Source organism: Podarcis filfolensis (genome assembly GCF_964270895.1).
Source record: "Podarcis filfolensis genome assembly, chromosome: 17".
NCBI lineage: Eukaryota > Metazoa > Chordata > Lepidosauria > Squamata > Lacertidae > Podarcis > Podarcis filfolensis.
In genome coordinates this window covers 14773358-14792346 of record NC_139621.1, presented here as the reverse complement: position 1 = coordinate 14792346, position 18989 = coordinate 14773358, and the positions used below count along the sequence as shown (strand labels likewise).

Here is an 18989-nt window from a genome sequence, read left to right as displayed (position 1 = left end):
GGGTGAAGTTTACTTTGTCTTGTGTTTCACGATAGCAGGCAGTTTGAGTCTAGCTGGGTGATTTGGAATGACATGGTCAGGCCCAAAGCATGAGTGGAAATGTGTTCCTAGGGCTGATTTATGGCGCTTGCTGATGGATTTTCCTTCCTAATAACACGTTTGTGCCATTTTTACTCCCTGCTGCTTGAGAGCTGAAAGATAGGCTAGGTTGAGCAAATGCTACTGTAGATTTGCTAATGGAGTGTACACATTCTAGAAAGGCCGGGGCGAATTGATGCTTCCCAACTCATACTAAAGTACCCATGGCAGACCTCATTTTTCAGGACTCGATGCTTTGCTTGTTTTTAAACCTCTGCTGACCCAAGCTTCCAGGGCGGAGCATGTGGACGGAATTCAGAAATTCCCCTTCTGTCTCTGGCGTCACCTTTAGAAACAGAGACTTCTCAAACCCTGCTGTTTGTGCAAAGGCTGGTTCACACATTGCATGTACAGTGGTACCTTGGTTCTCAAACTTAATCTGTTCTGGAAGTCCGTTCCAAAACCAAAGCGTTCCAAAACCAAGGCGCGCTTTCCCATAGAAAGTAATGCAAAATGGATCAATCCGTTCCAGACTTTTAAAAACAACCCCAAAAACAGCAATTTAACATGAATTTTACTATCTAACGAGACCATTGATCCATAAAATGAAAGCAATAAACAATGTACTGCAGTCACACAATCAATTCATCAGTAGCTGAACTGGGTTCCACGCAGTCACAAAAACGAAACAAGAAAGTTGCAAAAACAAAAATGCAAAATAAATAGCGAAAACAGACAGAGCTCAGCGTAACACTCAAAACGGAGCACATTCAGCTTCCCAAAAAAGTTGCAAACCGGAACGCGTACTTCCGGGTTTGCAGTGTTTGGGTTCCAAGTTGTTTGAAAACCAAGGTACCACTGTACTAGTTATACTTGGTGCACTTGGATGTGTGAACTGACTCCACTGAAAAATGTTGTGCCTGAACAACACAATCCGAGTGGCCCCTTTATGCAGGCAAATAACTTGAGGTAGAAGCCTTTAATCAACTTAAGGGGACTGATTATAATTTTTCAAAAGCTCTGAATGGGAAAGTTTCTGAATTAAGAGATTCGTCAACCCCTGAAGTCATCTGGAAAACTCCGTGTTGCCAGGGTGACTTAGACATGTTTGTGCTGGGCAGACAAATCCATGAAGCTTAGGATTCTTTCTACTGAGAGATATCCTCAGGAGAATCATGATCAGGTAAATAATGGTACCCCTTCTGTTTTTATTATCCCACATCTAATAGCCAGAGGTAGACGATCACTGGTATAATATTATTATTAAGAAGTAAAACTACAGGCAGAGGGCCTTCTCGGTAGTGGCACCCACCCTGTGGTCCCCACTCCCATCAGTTGTCATGAAGATGAGCAACTATATAACCTTTAGAAGACATCTGAATAGGGAAGCTTTTTTAAAATGTTTACTGTTTTGTTATGTTTTTATATATGTTGGAAGCCACCCAAAGTGGCTGGGGCAACCCAGTCAGATGGGCGGGGTATAATCAATCAATCAATATTATTATTATTACAACTACTACTGCTATTACTATTATGTTTGACTAGAATCCCCTACTAAACCAGTTTTCTGTGAATTTGATTTGATTTTTTAGAAAAGTTTTTCTTGTGACCATCAAACATATCCTGCAACCCTGAGTTCCACAGATTAATTATGGGCCATAGACTCACCTGTGTATCCTAGCTTAGTTTTGTCCATCTGCTGGCTATTGAGGCATCCCACTGTATTTGTTAGGATTCCACTTGCCAACGTTGAAAATGGTTCCGTTCATGATGTTGCTCATTAGGCCTGTTGTCTCGTTAATGTTTTACCCTCCTTATTCCCTCATTTGAGAAAGTTCACATTTCAGTGTGGCAAACAATACCACGAGCGGTACTAAAGAACGTCAGGAATTAACTGTCTTGGTTAAGAGGCTTCCTTGTCGTATCTTAGGCTTTTCAATGTGTTCCCAGACCCGCCACAATTCCCTCATCGCTTGGAAGACATGGCAGCCGCGTTATCCATCACAGGACCAGGCGTTCCTTCTGTGATAACATCTCCTTCAGGAACGAGAAAAGTGCTCAGCCCAGGGAGTTCTGTGCTGATTGGTAAGTTCAGGTGTTTAGAATTTACCGCATTCAACTTTTCTTCTCCCTTCCCAGTAGGACTTGTGGAAACTTTGGGTTGTGGGAGAGTGACTTCATTCCAAAGAACTGCCCCTCAACCCATACTGCTGCTCCAAAATTTAATTCCAAACACACGTAGTCACTTTTAACTTTTTGTAGGGTTTCCCCCCTCTTTTTTCAGTGGAAGGTGGGAGATCCAGTTGCGAATCTGCTCCCTGGTGTACTGGGAATTCTGTATGAATATCCCAAGGAATTTGAAATGTTGGTCTATGCTGGCTTCTCTTTGTACAGATGGAAAATAATCTGCTTACATGGCTCATGCTTGCCTGTTTCTGGAGGGTTATTGCAAATGGCAACTGTAGATTAATTACCTGTCAAATACAGAAGCCGCAAAGAATGGTGGTTGAGATAGGTGTTTGGGGGTTGTTGTTTTTTCTTACTTTTAGGCTTCAATCCTTTACCCACTTACCTGAGAACAAGCCCCCATAGGCTTACATCTGAGTAGACATCTGTAGGCTTGAGCTGCGAGAATGCCAAAATATGAATTTGATACCTACCCTCCTTCAGGGCTACCCATTCTTGTTACACAGACAAAAGTGGGAACATTTGACAAGCATCCCTGGTGTTTCCTACCCCACACGTCCTATTGATTTCTAAGAATCAGCAGAAATCCAATCTTCCTGATGTGCAGTGATTTCATGTATGTGTGTACAATCTGTATAAGAATATTTGATAGCGTTTATAATGCAGCAACAGAGATGCTGCTAGGTTTGGAATGAAGCTTCAAGTTCCCAGGTTTTAAGAGAAACTGGGGTATAAGTAACACTTGAAATAGTTGGAAACTAAATCAAAGACAGTAAATCTACCTATGGCAGCCACCACTTAGGACTGTTAGAATAATTTTATATAGATAAAGTTATCAATGCCATGCATGCCAGTTCCTGCATTTAGTATTCTGTTTTCTAATACGTTACCAGGGACCTATAAACAGTTGCCTCAACAATTTTGAAAAGCATCAGTTTTCACATATTTTTATTAGTGACCCATTTAAGATTTTCAAAAGTACGTTGATCTCTTATTTGAAAAAAAAAATGAATGTACAATGTTAAGTGTTTATATTTAAGGCTGTGGACCTTTCCAAGAAGTTAAAAGGAAGATTTCGGAGCGGTGGGGGTTTCGATGCTCTTTTTATCATTGCACTGGAAATACAATTTTTGCTTTGTTTTTGTGCATATATGAGAGGTGTGACAGCTAAGTCAAGTGCTAGACATGACGGCAGCAGTTGCATTGAGCTGCCAAATCACTGAAAAAGCCACCAATATGCAGACGGTGCCCAGTTATATCTCTCCTCTTCCCCTGAACTTGGTGAGGCAGTCAGATCAGAACAGAATCATTAGCAACTTAGGTTAGAAAACCTATACATACAGTGGAAGCTCGGGTTGCGAACGTGATCCATGTGGGATGCACGTTTGCAACCTGCAGCATCCGCAACCCACAGTGGCGCGTCTCTGCACGCGCGGGTTGCAATTCGGCACTTCTGCTCATGCGCAAAGCACAATTTTGCGCTTCTGCGCGTGCGCAACCACCGAAACCCGGAAGTAACCCGTTCCAGTACTTCCAGGTTTCGGCTGTCCGTAACCCCAAAAAATGCAATCTGAAGTGTCTGTAACCCGAGGTTTGACTGTACAGTCGTACCTTGGTTCTTGAATGGAATCCGTTCCAGAAGTCCATTCAACTTCCAAAACGTTTGGAGACCAAAGCGTGGCTTCTGGTTGGCTGCAAGAAGCTCCTGAAACCAATCGGAAGCTGCGTCAGACGTTCGGCTTCCAAAAACAGTTCGCCAACCGGAACACTCACTTGCTGGTTTGCGGCGTTTGGGAGCCAAAACGTTCGCGAACTAAGCTGTTCGAACACCAAGGTATGACTGTACATCAAAGCATTGTATTCTGCCTTTTAGGGCTTTAAAGATTAACATCAGCACTTTTTTTTTTAAGCGACCTGCTGCTCCATCTCCCAAAAAAAATTGGTTTTTTTAATTCATTTTATTAAATTTTCCACTTTAACAATCCAATCAAATCACATTAAATATTCCAAAATATACATATACATATACATATCAAATAATCCAAATATTCTGCCAAATTATATTAAAAAATATAAAAAAATTAATAGGACTTCCCATGCTTCAAGTTTGGAGGGTTCCGAACCCTCCAAAAAATTGGGTAAGGGGTTTGCCACTAAACCAGGGATGGGGAACCTGTGGTCCTCCAGATGTTGTTAGACTTCAGCTTTTGCCAGCTGTAACCAGCAGGTGCAGTGGTTGGGGATGATGGGGGGAGTGAAAGATGCTCTGTGCCACAGAAGTCCCTTAGGCATTCAGAGGCACAACTGGGATCTAATGGTTCCACAGACTGTGAACCTGCTCCTAACGCAGGCATGTAGAACCTATGGCCTTCCTGGTGTTGGCCTCCAAGTCCCATCAGCCCCAGCCCATGGTCAGAGTTGAAGTCCAGCAGCAGTTGAAGGGCCCCAGGTAATAATAATAATAATAATAATAATAATAATAATAATAATAATAAATTTATTATTTATACCCCGCCCATCTGGCTGAGTTTCCCCAGCCTCTCTGGGCGGCTCCCGATCAAGTGTTAAAAACAGTACAGCGTTAAATATTAAAAACTTCCCTGAACAGATGTCTTTTCAAGATAGGATAGCTGCTTATTTCCTTCACATCTGAAGGGAGGGTGTTCCACAGGGTGGGCGCCACTACCGAGAAGGCCCCCTGTCTAGTTCCCTGTAACCTCACTTCTCGCAATGAGGAAACCACCTGAAGACCCTCAGAGTTGGACCTCAGTGTCCGGGCTGAATGATCGGGGTGGAGACGCTCCTTCAGGTATACAGGACCGAGGCCGTTTAGGGCTTTAAAGGTCAGCACCAACACTTTAAATTGTGATCGGAAACGTACTGGGAGCCAATGCAGATCTCTCAGAACCGGTGTTATGTGGTTCCTTCATCTGACCCTTATGGAGCAGCGCAAAAACCAACCTCTACCCATACCATTTGACTTGCGTCCAGTCTGTGACCCAGACTTTCAGTACAAGTAGTTTTTAAAAAAGCAATAAAAGCCCCTATTCATGGGAGATATGAAACAATAACAGCAGAGTTTGCTAGTAAAGTGTGCTTTTTATGACCAGAGAAGTACAGTCAACTGTAAAAAGGAAATCCTGCTGTTCCATATTTATTGTCTTCTCCCCTGGTGACTTCCATATCATATTTGTTCAGTTCACAAGTCAGAGCTCGTTTTGCCTGACTGCCAGCACTCTGCAAGTCTAACTTTGGGATCCTGGGAGAGAATGCGTCTTTCTGAGAAGCTAGACTGCAGGGCCCCGCTCTTTTCGGCTGAGTACACACCATACATTTAAAGCACCCCTCACAAAACTACAATTCCCAGCACCCTTAACAAACTTTGGTTCCCAGGATTGGGGGGGGTGCTTTAAATGCATGATGTGCACACACAGCGTCGGTTGATTCAGGACACAGAACATACTCATCCTCTATTTGAAATCCAATTCAGTTCACCAAGTGTCATCACTTGGGGAGCCAGGAAGGCGACGGCCATATATAAAAAGGTAGAATCAACAGAGTCCAGATGACACCCCACCCCACCCCCCCAAGATTTGCAGTGTGGGAAATGTAGACTCATATAACTACCATGTGTAGCTCCAGTTAAATGCATGAAGGAGTTAAGACCATAAAGTAAGCTGTTGTGCGAGACTTGACCAGGTCACGGCCCCTTATGTCCTGTAACCGACAGCTAGTAAAGTTGTTTTTTTACCTTTTTTCTTCTATTTGCTCTCTTCCACCATATGAACCCAATCAGAGTGGACTTCTGAGCTTGACCGCTTCAAGCTCAGAACATGTGCTCAGAAGTTTTTGCCACATTTTGTAAACTCAAGTTTTTCTACCTGAGTTTTCTTGCTGCTGTATAGAAAAACGCAGGACTCTGACCTTGAATGAGTTTGTAAGTAAACTTCTTTTAAACTTACCAAACTTCATAGTCTATTCACTGCAAAGGGGGTAGAATGGGAAGCCACTGTAAGTGACTTAACAGTGGAATATTTAAAAGGTCTATATATCCCCATGCTTCACTTGGGGCGTATGTAAAGGCTGTTTTACTTCCATAGGCTGTGCCCTTTATTTTAGATGAGTCTTGAGCAAAAAGTAGTCAAAATGTATGACAGATAGGAAATACAGAATAAGAGTTACTAGCAATAAGATCATAGAATCATAGAGTTGGCAGAGACCACAAGGGCCATCGAGTCCAACCCCCTGCCAAGCAGGAAACACCATCAGAGCACTCCTGACATATGGTTGTCAAGCCTCTGCTTAAAGACCTCCAAAGGAGACTCCACCACACTCCTTGGCAGCAAATTCCACTGTCGAACAGCTCTTACTGTCAGGAAGTTCTTCCTAATGTTTAGGTGGAATCTTCTTTCTTGCAGTTTGGAACCATTGCTCCGTGTCCGCTTCTCTGGAGCAGCAGAAAACAACCTTTCTCCCTCCTCTATGTGACATCCTTTTATATATTTGAATGTGGCTATCATATCACCCCTTAACCTCCTCTTCTCCAGGCTAAACATGCCCAGCTCCCTTAGCCGTTCCTCATAAGGCATCGTTTCCAGGCCTTTGACCATTTTGGTTGCCCTCCTCTGGACACGTTCCAGTTTGTCAGTGTCCTTCTTGAACTGTGGTGCCCAGAACTGGACACAGTACTCCAGGTGAGGTCTGACCAGAGCAGAATACAGTGGCACTATTACTTCCCTTGGTCTAGATGCTATACTCCTATTGATGCAGCCCAGAATTGCATTGGCTTTTTTAGCTGCCGCGTCACACTGTTGGCTCATTAGGTGGGATGCATTAGGTGGGATTAATATTCCTTTCCACAGAATGAAAGGTCAGTCTTCAGTATCTTTTTATATTTTATTCTCACTGTGCAAGATACTATGTTTTGTAGTAAAGAATGTATGTAGAATATCTCGCCTGTCAAGGGTGATTGATGCTCCTCTCACAGGTGCAAGTGAGAAATACATGTTACTTACTACTTTCATAGATATCAGAAAGGGTGAGAGAGAGAAAGAGAGAAATAGGAAAATGTATCACTGCACATGCTGCAAGAACAGGGGGCGAGTTTTACTTATTTATTTTCCCATTGTTGATAATGGTATTTCCATTATCTTATATACTGGTTTTGGAAGAGGTAGTAATAGCTGATGCAAATTAAATATATAGCGATGAGAACAAGGCTTGACTTATTTGGCAACCCAGAACTTTGTAGGAGATGAAAAAAAGAGAAAAAAATTGGCTGAGGACAAACTGAATTTGGCCTTCAGTGTAGTTGTTGTGAACCTGCGGATGTACTTTTATACATTCTGTTCCCATCTGCAACATGCATAAAAACTAGGAGTCACTCGGGGCCAGATCACGCCTAGCCACAATGCGAAAGTTACAGGCACAGCACGCTGTGGAGGCAAGAGCCCTCGTCTGCTGTGCACAGAACCTTTCACAGGAGCCAAGGCTTACGGTTGTCTGTGCAAGTATCATGTCCCCGCTTCAGAGCCATCAGTTGGGGGGAAATGGTGCAAGTGAAAGAGTCTGGCTTCGTGAAAACAGGCCGCAAAGAGCACTGATGTTTTTATAAGACCTGCCTTGGCGTTTAGATGTGTTATACCTAAAAGAAGGCTGGATGCAATGCAATATATTGGGGGATGTGCCAGAACTGGTGGCCTTGGCAGGGGTCCTTGTACAGTGGTACCTCAGGATGCGAATGGGATCTGTTCCAGCTGAAGCGAACGCAACCCGCGACTGCGTGGGTCGCGATTCACTGCTTCCGTGCATGCGCGTGATGTCATTTTGACCGTCTGCGCATGTGCAAGCGGCGAAACCCGGAAGTAACGCGTTCTGTTACTTCCAGGTCGCCGTAGAGCACAACCCAAAAGTGCTCAACCTGAAGCATATTCAACCCAAGGTATGACTGTAATACAGTCATACCTCGGGTTACAGCCACTTCAGGTTGCGTTTTTTCGGGTTGTGGACCGCCAAAACCCGGAAGTACCAGAACAGGTTACTTCTGCTCAGACGCAGGTTGCAAACGTGCATCCCGCACAAATCACATCCGCAACCCGAGCGTCCACTGTAATGATCAGGGGTGGAAGAAGGGGGTGTGGTGGGTATGGAGCGCCCCGGGTGTCACCACTGAGGGGGGTGACAAAATGCTGGGCAGAACTCACTGCAGGGCCTGCAGTGTGCCTGAGCCACACGTCTCTCTTGGGAGTGAAGCTGTGGCTTGGGTACGTACAGGCTAAATGCTGCTCGAACGGTCCGCCTGCTGCCTCCCCCCCCCCCAGCTGTAGGGCAGCTGAGTGGGAGGAGGCAGGCAGACTCCGGAGGCCCTGTGGTGCGCTCTGCCCCTATGGGTGGCTCGCCCCGCCACTGGGTGCCCTGCCCCAGGCACCTGAGCAGCTTCCTCCGCTGCTGGTAATGATTTGCAGGGACTCACCAGCCTTGCCATCTTTATTATTCTGACCCAATCCTCGGTGGATGTCAGGAGTGGGCAGGGGCCCTCAAATTTCAGCAACACTAACAGTCGAGGGACCCTCTCGTGCTCCATTTTGCATTGTTGTTGCTGTGCGACACCCTGTGGTGTTGGCGCCCAGTGCAGCCAAACCAATCACACTACAGTGGTACTTCTGGATGCGAACGGGATCCGTTCCGGAGCCCCGTTCGCATCCAGAGCAGAACGCAACCCACGTCTGTGTGTGCACGGGTTGCGATTCACCGCTTTTGCGCATGCGCGTGACGTCATTTTGAGCATCTGCATATGCGCGAGCGGCGAAACCCGGAAGTAACACGTTCCATTACTTCCGGGTCGCCGCGGAGCGCAACCTGAAAATGCTCAGCCTAAAGCAACTTCAACCCGAGGTGTGACTGTACTCTAAAACCGCCTCTGGAGTGGGGCCAGTCTAATGAAGCCAGCAGCTCAGAGCTTACTACTATTCTCTTGTAGGTAGTGTCTCTTTGGTGATGGGTTTGCAAAGGATCTGTTTCATGATCTTTATTGCTCTTCATATGAATGTCACTGGCCATTTTGAATTGAACAGGACAATGCAGATATGAATGTTTAAGTCAAGAATATGGAGCTACCATCTTTGGGTTCTCTGCTATCGGGGACCAAGTTTGCTGGGATTTGATATGTTACTGTCCTTTTTTCTTCTCTTTTTTAGGCTGCCCTGTGAATGGTCATCCTGCTCCTAACATTACCTGGTTTCATGCTGGTCAGCCCCTCAGCATGCCTCACCATGTGTTGTCGTCTGGAGAGATTATTCAGATACTGAACATCAGCCTTGATTATCAAGGAGAAATCAGCTGCATGGCTCAGAACGAGGCAGGCTTGCTCGTACAAAAAACATCTCTGACAGTCCAAGGTAAATACGGCACCTCTAGATTTTTGGAATTGGTGTAATGGCATAGGTAATACAGTTGTTGTTTAAACACACACACACACACAAACAAACACACAAACAAACAGCATACAAATTTCATGTGGAAGCAGTCAGTTTCTGGGCAATAGATTATGGATTTTAGAATATTGCCAACAGAGTCAGTAAGCTCAAAGAAGAGGACACACTTCACCGGCATTCACAAATACCAAACGTTTATAACCTATGGTGTAATGTTAAGCATACCCAACCAAAGCAACTTTTGAAATACTGGAGCAGCTCCACACAGTGCCAGATTTACGTATAAGCTAAACAAGCTCTAGCTTAGGGCCCTACTCTCTTAGGGGTCCCAAAAAAAATTAAAGGAAGAAAAATATCTGGATGTACATTTCCAAAATATAAGATAAAAAACAAATAAAATAAAACCTACCTACAGCAACAGTGTTTTGTGTTGTGTAGGCTCCTATGATGTAAGTCATGGGCCCCACCTACCTGCCTGCTCCCTAAAATATCACTGGTTTGCTCCTTTCTATATATAGGGTGCCTACATTCTACATGGGCTGGTTGCAGGGCAACATGCACAAATGGCTTTAGATACCTATGAGGTCCATAAATTACCATATAGCATATATTCAACACAAAAACAGCGACCATTTGTTGTTGACAAAGGACAGCTGGACATAGAAAGGCCCCCATTACCTTCAGTAACTTAGGGCCTCATCAAACCTAAATCTGGCTCTGGTTACTTGCATCAAAAGGGTTGTGGTGGTGGAGGAAAAAGCCATTTCCAATAAATGGCAATGACTGTCAGGTTTCCCCAACCTTTTTGGACATGGGATCACATTTGGAAATCTAAGGAACTGCTGCGGGTACCACAGAACACGGGTTTCACGGAATGTGCATTAATGGACTCTGAAAATGCCTCTTTCTTGTCTGGATGAAGGACAGAGGATGAGTTGAGTGTGTGCACCGTGTAGAAACTCACCTACTCTACAAAGATAAAATTTACATTTGCTGCTGCACCTACTTCTGCCTCTGCCTCTGCCCACCACTGGTATGCGGCCCTCAGAAGGTTACCCAGAAGAGAACGTGGCCCTTGAGGGTAAAAAAAACCTTACCCACCCATGACCTATAACCATATAAATATATTGATGCAAAAAAAAAAAGATGGGTTGAGAAGTCTGGTGCTTTTTACACCTGCTAATAAGCTCTATTAGATCTAACTCTGTTAGATCTTTTCACCTGGATGTTTTGCTATTCTTGCAGATTACTGGTGGTCGGTGGATAAGCTGTCGCCCTGCTCAGCCTCCTGCGGTAACAAGGGTCTGCAGTATCACCAGCTGAGATGCTTACTGGACAGAGCCCAAGTCAACATCTCCCACTGCATGGAGAAGCCGAAACCGACTCTGCAGCCGGTTGCTTGTAACAGAAGAGATTGCCCTTCGAGGTTTGGCCTTTCCCCTGAAATGTATAATTATGTGCTACAAAGCATCACTACAAAGCAATGATGGTTCCCTTCTCTAGCTAAGAGTGTGTTGCTGACAAAAAGGAGGGATGCGGGTGGCGCTGTGGTCTAAACCACTGAGCCTCTTGGGCTTGCCGATCGGAAGTTTGGCAGTTCGAATCCGCATGACGGGGTGAGCTCCAATTGCTCTGTCCCAGCTCCTGCCAACCTAGCAGTCTGAAAGCACACCAGTCCAAGTAGATAAATAGGTACCACTGTGGCAGGAAGGTAAACAGTGTTTCTGTGCACTCTGGTTTCCGTCACAGTGTCCTGTTGTGCCAGAAGCGGTTTAGTCCTGCTGGCCACATGACCCGGAAAGCTGTTTGTGAACGAACGCCGGCTCCCTCAGCCTGAAAGAGAGATGAGTGCTGCAATCCCATAGTCACCTTTGACTGGACTTAACCATCCAGGGGTCCTTTACCTTTTTGCTAACCAAACATTGATCCACACCATACATGGAAAGCACCGTCAATGCACTTTTAAACCACACGACTTCGCTTAATAATTCTGTGGTTTTGTTAAGAGTATTGGGAATTGTAGCTCTGTGAGGGGGGAACTACAGTTCCCAGGATTCTTCAGCAGAAGTCACATGCTTTAATCATGTGTTTAGTCATGTGTTTTCAACATGTGCTGTGCGCATTCCCAATGCTACTGAAGTGCAGATTGCACCGCAGGATTGAAACTGCCTGGTGGTTGTGGTCGTTATTTATTAGATTTATATACTACCTTTCATCACAAGATCTGAGGGTGATTCACAGGATGAAAATACAAGGTAAAAACGCAAGTAAATAGTTAAAACAAAACAATAATGCCCCCCATCCCACAAACACATTTAAAAGGCTGTAGGTAGAATATTAATCAGCCTTATAAAGCAACACACACACACACACAAATTTGGTAGCCTGCAGTAAATAAAGAGTTCCCTGCCAGCAGTCAAGTGAGGAAACTCTTGTAAAAAAAAACAGAGAGAAACGAGGTCCATATGAATGCAGGAGGCGGTAGAAATATTGGGTGAATCCAGCTTTCATGGTCACATAGTTCCTTTTATGAGACGGCTTGTAAAAAGCACAGCTTAGTAAAAGAAAGCAATAATTCTCAGCACTTTTCGGGGACTACTGTATTCTGTGATCTGTTTTGTTATGGCCAGCGGTTTTAAATAAATAAACTGAACCAAACTGCAGGCCACACTCCCCATGTTATTATGCAGTGTTATCTTAGACATAAAGATTCCTAGACTTGTGCTTGGGAGAGACTAGATTTTTCAACCCATCTTTTGGAGAAAATGTAGGCTGCGTACATACTCCCATTTATTCTGCACCCACTATGCTGCCACGTCTGGTTTGGGAAGTGACGTAAACCCGTAAAATTAGCTACAATCCATATCTACCCTGTACAGTGGCATGCAGTCAGTGGACTAGGGGAACTAGGCTAGTCCCCTAAAGGTTCTCAGTAAATTAGAGTATTAAAGTATTAAAGCCTGGCACTTCCTCCCCAAGGTCTGGAAAGCTTGTGCCTAGCTCAGAGCGTGAGGCGTGATGCTCAAACACATGTCACACATGCAACATCAGACCTCCCAATTGCCTTTGCAAGCTGGAGCATCTGGCCCTAACTGTTCCCCTACAAAAAAAAGATCACCGCACGCCACTGAAAGGCACTCCTAGCCATTAATAATAATAATAATTTTTCATGTATACCCCACCCTTCCCGGTTCAGAAAACCGGGCTCAGGGCAGCTAACAACAAACTTAAAACACTTAATTGATGCAACGAAAAACAGCTTAAAATACAGTATAAAACATGAATAACAATAAATTCAGAATTCAAAAATCAATTTAGGGGGGAAAGCCACCCAATAAACATTAGATGATCACAAGGGCTAGCTGGCTAAATTTTGGTCCTATTTGGGCCAGCGAGGAGAATTAGATGTGGGATCCCAGAGTGGGTAATCTTCATAAAAAGGGGAAGGGGGGAGGGAAGGAAGGGGAATAAAAGATCAGGCTAAGTTCAAATTGAAAGCCAGGAGAAATAGCTCTGTCTTACAGGCCCTGCGGAAGGAGGTTAAATCCTGCAGGGCCCTGGTCTCATGAGGCTACTTGACCCTCAAGTGATAACGATGGATCCAGGACTGCCCCCAACCTATGCACCTGTTCTTTACGAAGGAGAACAGCCCCGTCCAGACACAGGGACCCACCCATCTTCCCAAGTGTGTGTGCTCCCAGAGAAAAGCTTGCTGTCTTTTTTTTTGCTCCTCCTCTGCCTTTTCAACTCAGGTGCCGCGCTGAGCCGTCCAAACTTGGCCACGTGGTTCAGCTCTCTCTTCACTAACAACAGGCTGTACAGCCTTTGCTACAGCTATTGGTTAGGGGACGCGGGTGGCGCTGTGGGTTAAACCACAGAGCCTAGGACTTGCCGATCAGAAGGTCGGCGGTTCGAATCCCCACAACTGGGTGAGCTCCTGTTGCTCGGTCCCTGCTCCTGCCAACCTAGCAGTTTGAAAGCATGCCAGTGCAAGTAGATAAATAGGTACCACTCCAGCAGGAAGGTAAACGGCGTTTCCGTGCACTGCTCTGGTTCGCCAGAAGCGGCTTAGCCATGCTGGCCACATGACCCGGAAGCTGTACACCGGCTCCCTCAGCCAATAAAGCGAGATGAGCGCCGCAACCCCAGAGTCAGCCACGACTGGACCTAATGGTCAGGGGTCCCTTTACCTTTTTACTGCCATTGGTTAGCAAGAAGAGAGCTCAACCGCCAGCCTGGGTTTGGACAACAGAATGCTAAGTCAAACATTTGCTCAGCTCAGTATGGTGTGGAAGTGAAAGACTGCAGAGGAGCAAAGTGGTTGCGAGCTGCTCTCCGAGAACCTGCAAGTTTGTGTGGTCCCCGCAAGCCATTTGCTGTGTCATGAGAAACCAGGCCAACGTAGACGTTATGGAGCAAAGGTCTACCAGGGGCCATTTCCGGTGTTTCATGACCTCGGAATCTTTTCTGACAATAGCAGCAGCACAGCTGCCAATAGAAATGAAACAACAAAAGCAAAGATCTGCATGATCAGCTTGGAGTGGCCATCTTGGAAATAACTCCCTTTTAATTACTTTTCCATAATGTTCCACACACCTCTGCTTTAGGCAAAGGATGGCCAGCTGAACCGTAAGGGACAACCGGGACCAGGAGAGTGTGTGAAATATGAAACTCGCTCATTAATATCAGCAAAATTCTGACTTGCTGGTGGGAAACACATTCTGCAGGAATGATTTATGCACATTCATTCGCCCCTCTCCTAAGCTGCAGCAGCGTCCATGCTGTTTTTCCCGACTCCCAAGAAACTGATGAAATGTGCATAAGTTGGGAAAGAGAAAGAGGTTGGAAATGCAGGGCTGAAATTTACAAGGGGCAGAAAAACCTGTGGATTTGACCTTTTCAAAGAGCAGTGTTACAAAGACAGGGAAAGTGTGTTTTCTTTGTTTTGGCAGGACCTGATAGGTTTTTTGGGGGGGGGTATTTGGGGTGGGGGTAGTCCAGGTTAAGAGAAGAATAATAAAAGCAAATTCACAGTTGCAGAGTTTGCATTTTTATTTAATTTAAAGGACAAGAAAGAGAAGTCCTATTCATGTTTACTTCGAAGTAAGTTCCTTGCACAAATTTTACAGCATAACAACTTCATAACATCTTAACAAATCTTTGGTTATCACAGCCTAAGACTTCCCTCAACCCCTTCTAATGATTTACTAAATTCCTCTCTATTTTTGCATTTTATTCAAAGGTCCTTGCTTCCTAGTTAGGACTGCAGCCTAAATTATATTGTCAAATCACAGCACCACCCCACAAAGAAAAAAAAGAAACAGTTCAAGTATCATTATAATGTATATTCTTGGTCTGCCAGTGTCATAGAACCTTAAGAATTAGCAATGCATCAAAAATTGCATTTCCTAGGCATGAAATAGAAATGGATGAATCTGTACATTTCAGTTGCTCATTTTCACAGTCTTAAGATAAGTTTGCCTGAGATCTGTGTCACTTGACAAGTCCTGGTGAACATTCCTACCATTTAAATTCACATTTCTCCTAACATAACTTTTTTATGTTCTTTTTTATGTATTTGGAAGCAATTTTCCATAATATGTGTGTTTGTACGTTATTTTTGCCGAAATATGCATTTTTATGCCCACTTTACTCATAATATATGCACTTCATTACATTTTTTTTGTTGGAGAACTGCACCACAAAATTCGGAGAAGTGTGAGTTTTGAGAGATGGCTGTGTTTCGGTTCTCACGTTGTTTTAGGGAGGGCGAATTAAGTGGATTCACATTGAAATGGGAACCAAACCAAAATTCTCCCCACCCCTACCTGCAACAAAAGGTTGCAGTGTGTCGTCATCATCACACCTAATTGGCGTGTTCCTATTCAGGGTGCCAGTCACGTGCCTCCTCCTGGATACAGCAAGCTAAGCCAGGGACATGGGTGGCCCTGTGGTCTCAACCACAGAGCCTAGGGCTTGCCGATCGGAGGGTTGGCAGTTTGAATCTGCACGACGGGGTGAGCTCCCGTTGCTCGGTCCCAGCTCCTACCAACCTAGCAGCTTGAAAGCACACCAGTGCAAGTAGATAAATAGGTACCACTCCAGCGGGAAGGTAAACGGTGTTCCATGTGCTCTGGTTTCTATCGCGGTGTCCTGTTGCGCCAGAAGCGGTTTAGTCCTGCTGGCCACATGACCCGGAAAGCTGTCTGCGGACAAACGCCGGCTCCCTTGGCCTGAAAGCGAGATGAGCACCGCAACCCCATAGTCGCCTTTGACTGGACTTAACCGTCCAGGGGTCCTTTACATTTTACAACACGCTATAAAGAGTGGGTGTAGAAGATTAAATTCCTCCCATGCCTGTTTTTTCCCCCAACTGACAGCTAGCATTCAGCACCTCCTGGGCATTCTCACTCTTCAACAGGTGTTTGAAAAAGTTGCGGCTTTTTCCTTTTTTTACTTATGTCTCCCCTGTTGTTTCTCGCTGGCCCCATTTTGGTTGCGCTTCACTCAGCACCTACCACCTTGTTCACTGCTAGAGAGAGAGAGGTTTTTTGAGTTTCTCGAGTCCCACTGGCCTTTCACGGAAGTAGGTGAGAATCCTTGTTAGGATAAAAGCCAAGTTGACTGAAAGTGTACAGTTTCAGAAGGAAGGTAAGGCAGGTCGTTTTGCTACACCCCTGTGGCTCACCCACCAGTCATTCTTCTTCCTTTCCTTGTGCTAGATGGATGGTGACGTCGTGGTCCCATTGTACACAAAGCTGTGGCGGAGGCATCCAGACCCGTCGGGTGACATGTCAAAAGCTGACAGCTGCAGGCAGCTCTATGCCCATGTCAAACGACGCATGTGCTCAACTTTCCAAGCGCCCAGTGGACACCCAGAGCTGTAACAGACAGCTGTGTGTCGAGTGGGCAACATCTGCCTGGGGGCAGGTAAGTACACGCAGCTGCCAGTCATTAGGAGCCAGTGTGGTGTAGTGGTTAAGAGCGGTAGATTCGTAATCTGGTGAACTGGGTTCGCTTCCCCGCTCCTCCACATGCAGCTGCTGGGTGACCTTGGGCTAGTCACACTTCTCTGAAGTCTCTCAGCCCCACTCACCTCACAGAGTGTTTGTTGTGGGGGAGGAAGGGAAAGGAGAATGTTAGCCGCTTTTAGACTCCTTAGGGTAGTGATAAAGCGGGATATCAAATCCAAACTCTTCTTCTTGTTTGGGATTGTGAGGAGGTTAAAACAGGGGTTGAGAATGCATTTTAAAAATTGGGTTGGTGTCTCTCTACTAGATGGCTCTGTGCAAGTCATCATCCCAGTTACCCACCTGTAAAACCACGGTGACCTGCCTCTCAGGACTGCTTCAGTGCAAGCAAAAATTAGCATTTTAACATGGGCATGTGTGTGTGTGTTTAAAAAGTTTGGTGTATATTAATCATAATAGCATTAAAGGAAATTGTAAGCGCATGTTGCTGTCGCTCTTGGTTGACCCTAAAATGACGGCGTTAAGCCATATGTTTTAATGGATGTTGTTAAATATTAGCTGCACAGGGAAATTAAGTTTAGCAGAACCCAGTAATATCCTGATAAAATTATAATAGCCGTATGACTGCATCATCCGCAATATCCGGCCCATTACTGAGAATGATCACAGCATGGTAAGCCAATTTGAAAGAATAGCAAATAAAGTACGTCTTATGTCAGACAGGTAAAAAGGCCTTGTGGGTCAACTAGCAACGTTTATTCTACAACTCCTGATGAACCAGATGGACTTATAATTCCCTGGTTAAAAGACATTACACATTACATTACTGTCCGTTACACAGTATGTGTTGAGCTGCCACAATGAGGGCAATGCTAGCCCATCCTGAAGAATACGGTTTGGTGGGGTGAAGAAGGATTGCAGGGTATCCTATGGCCAAATCAGACTTATTATCAGCTTTCATTTAGCTGATAACAACTGCATTAAAAACATGTGTATGCGTGCACACACACAAATTCTGCTTTGGTAGATTTTAGAAAATGTTCCCTCCAGCATTGACTTATCATGCTGCCATTTATTTTAAAAGGATCAGATCTTTCCTTGAAAAGCTGTAAGCGAATGGTCTAATTTGTACTTTCCCTGGAATGTCAGGTAAGGTTTATGTCTAGTTCCCCCAGAGGGATGGCTGTTAGTTTATAGCATCCCATGATGTCATATCCAAGCTCAATTATAAAAAGTTGTATGAATTCATCTGTTTCACCTGACCTTTCGGCTTTCTGATATAATATTTCTCCAACCAGAGAACAGGGAGAGGAGTTTCTCATGCATTGTGTAAACTTACAAGGCTCCATTCCCAGGCAGGCCTACAAATTGATTATTCTGATTACAATTAAGAACAGATTACTGGCCATGGATCAGTGCCATTTCACCATTGTATCACACAGTCCACTCAAGGAGACATCAGGTTCCGATTGGCCAAGCTCAATGATTACCTTTCCCAAAGTGCAGGGAAAATAAGCAGATTACGTTGTCCCCTCTGCAAACAGACCTCCTCCCCCCCCTCCTCCTGTCTCGTATCATTTAGTTTTGATGTAGGTGTCGTGTCAGCCTCAAAGGCAGGAATTCCATGCAATCATTTCTCATAAGAATTAAGTACGTTCACTGTAACTCCAGTTTCACTCATGTTAGTTTGCAGTGGAGATATTTGAGACTACGGATTTGAAGTCTGTTGTTGTTGTTCAGTCGTAGAGTCATGTCCGACTCTTCGTGACCCCATGGACCAGAGCACTCCAGGCACTCCTGTCTTCCACTGCCTCCCGCAGTTTAGTCAAACTCATGCTGGTAGCTTCGAGAACAGTGTCCAACCATCTCAGCCTCTGTCATCCCCTTCTCCTTGTGCCCTCCATCTTTCCCAACTTCAGGGTCTTTTCCAGGAAGTCTTCTCTTCTCATGAGGTGGCCAAAGTCTTGGAGCCTCAGCTTCACGATCTGTCCTTCCAGTGAGCACTCAGGGCTGATTTCTTTAAGAATTGATACGTTTGATCTTCTTGCAGTCCATGGGACTCTCAAGAGTCTCCTCCAACACCATAATTCAAAAGCATCAATTCTTCGGCGATCAGCCTTCTTGATGGTCCAGCTCTCACTTCCATACATCACTACTGGGAAAACCATAGCTTTAACTATACGGACCTTTGTTGGCAAGGTGATGTCTCTGCTTTTTAAGATGCTGTCTAGGTTTGTCATTGCTTTTCTCCCAAGAATTTGAAGTCTAGGGCTGAGGAATTTAAAATGCTGTTTGTGAGCAGGCTGTTCAGAGTAATGGA

At 44.9% G+C, this 18989-nt stretch overlaps 1 protein-coding gene and 1 long non-coding RNA gene across 2 annotated transcripts in view; one reads left to right on the top strand and one right to left on the bottom strand.

Moving 5' to 3' along the window:
- LOC310753144 overlaps positions 1-18989 on the bottom strand; it is a 356996-nt gene that overhangs the window by 153618 nt on the left and 184389 nt on the right. The gene's annotated exons all lie outside the window — the stretch shown is intronic.
- ADAMTSL1 (ADAMTS like 1) overlaps positions 1-18989 on the top strand; it is a 257528-nt gene that overhangs the window by 220005 nt on the left and 18534 nt on the right. The window contains exons 23-26 of the mRNA XM_083592741.1: positions 2029-2163; positions 9462-9662; positions 10944-11124; positions 16421-16628. Coding sequence (XP_083448867.1) covers positions 2029-2163; positions 9462-9662; positions 10944-11124; positions 16421-16628 — 725 coding nt within the window. The remainder of the gene's footprint in view (positions 1-2028; positions 2164-9461; positions 9663-10943; positions 11125-16420; positions 16629-18989) is intronic.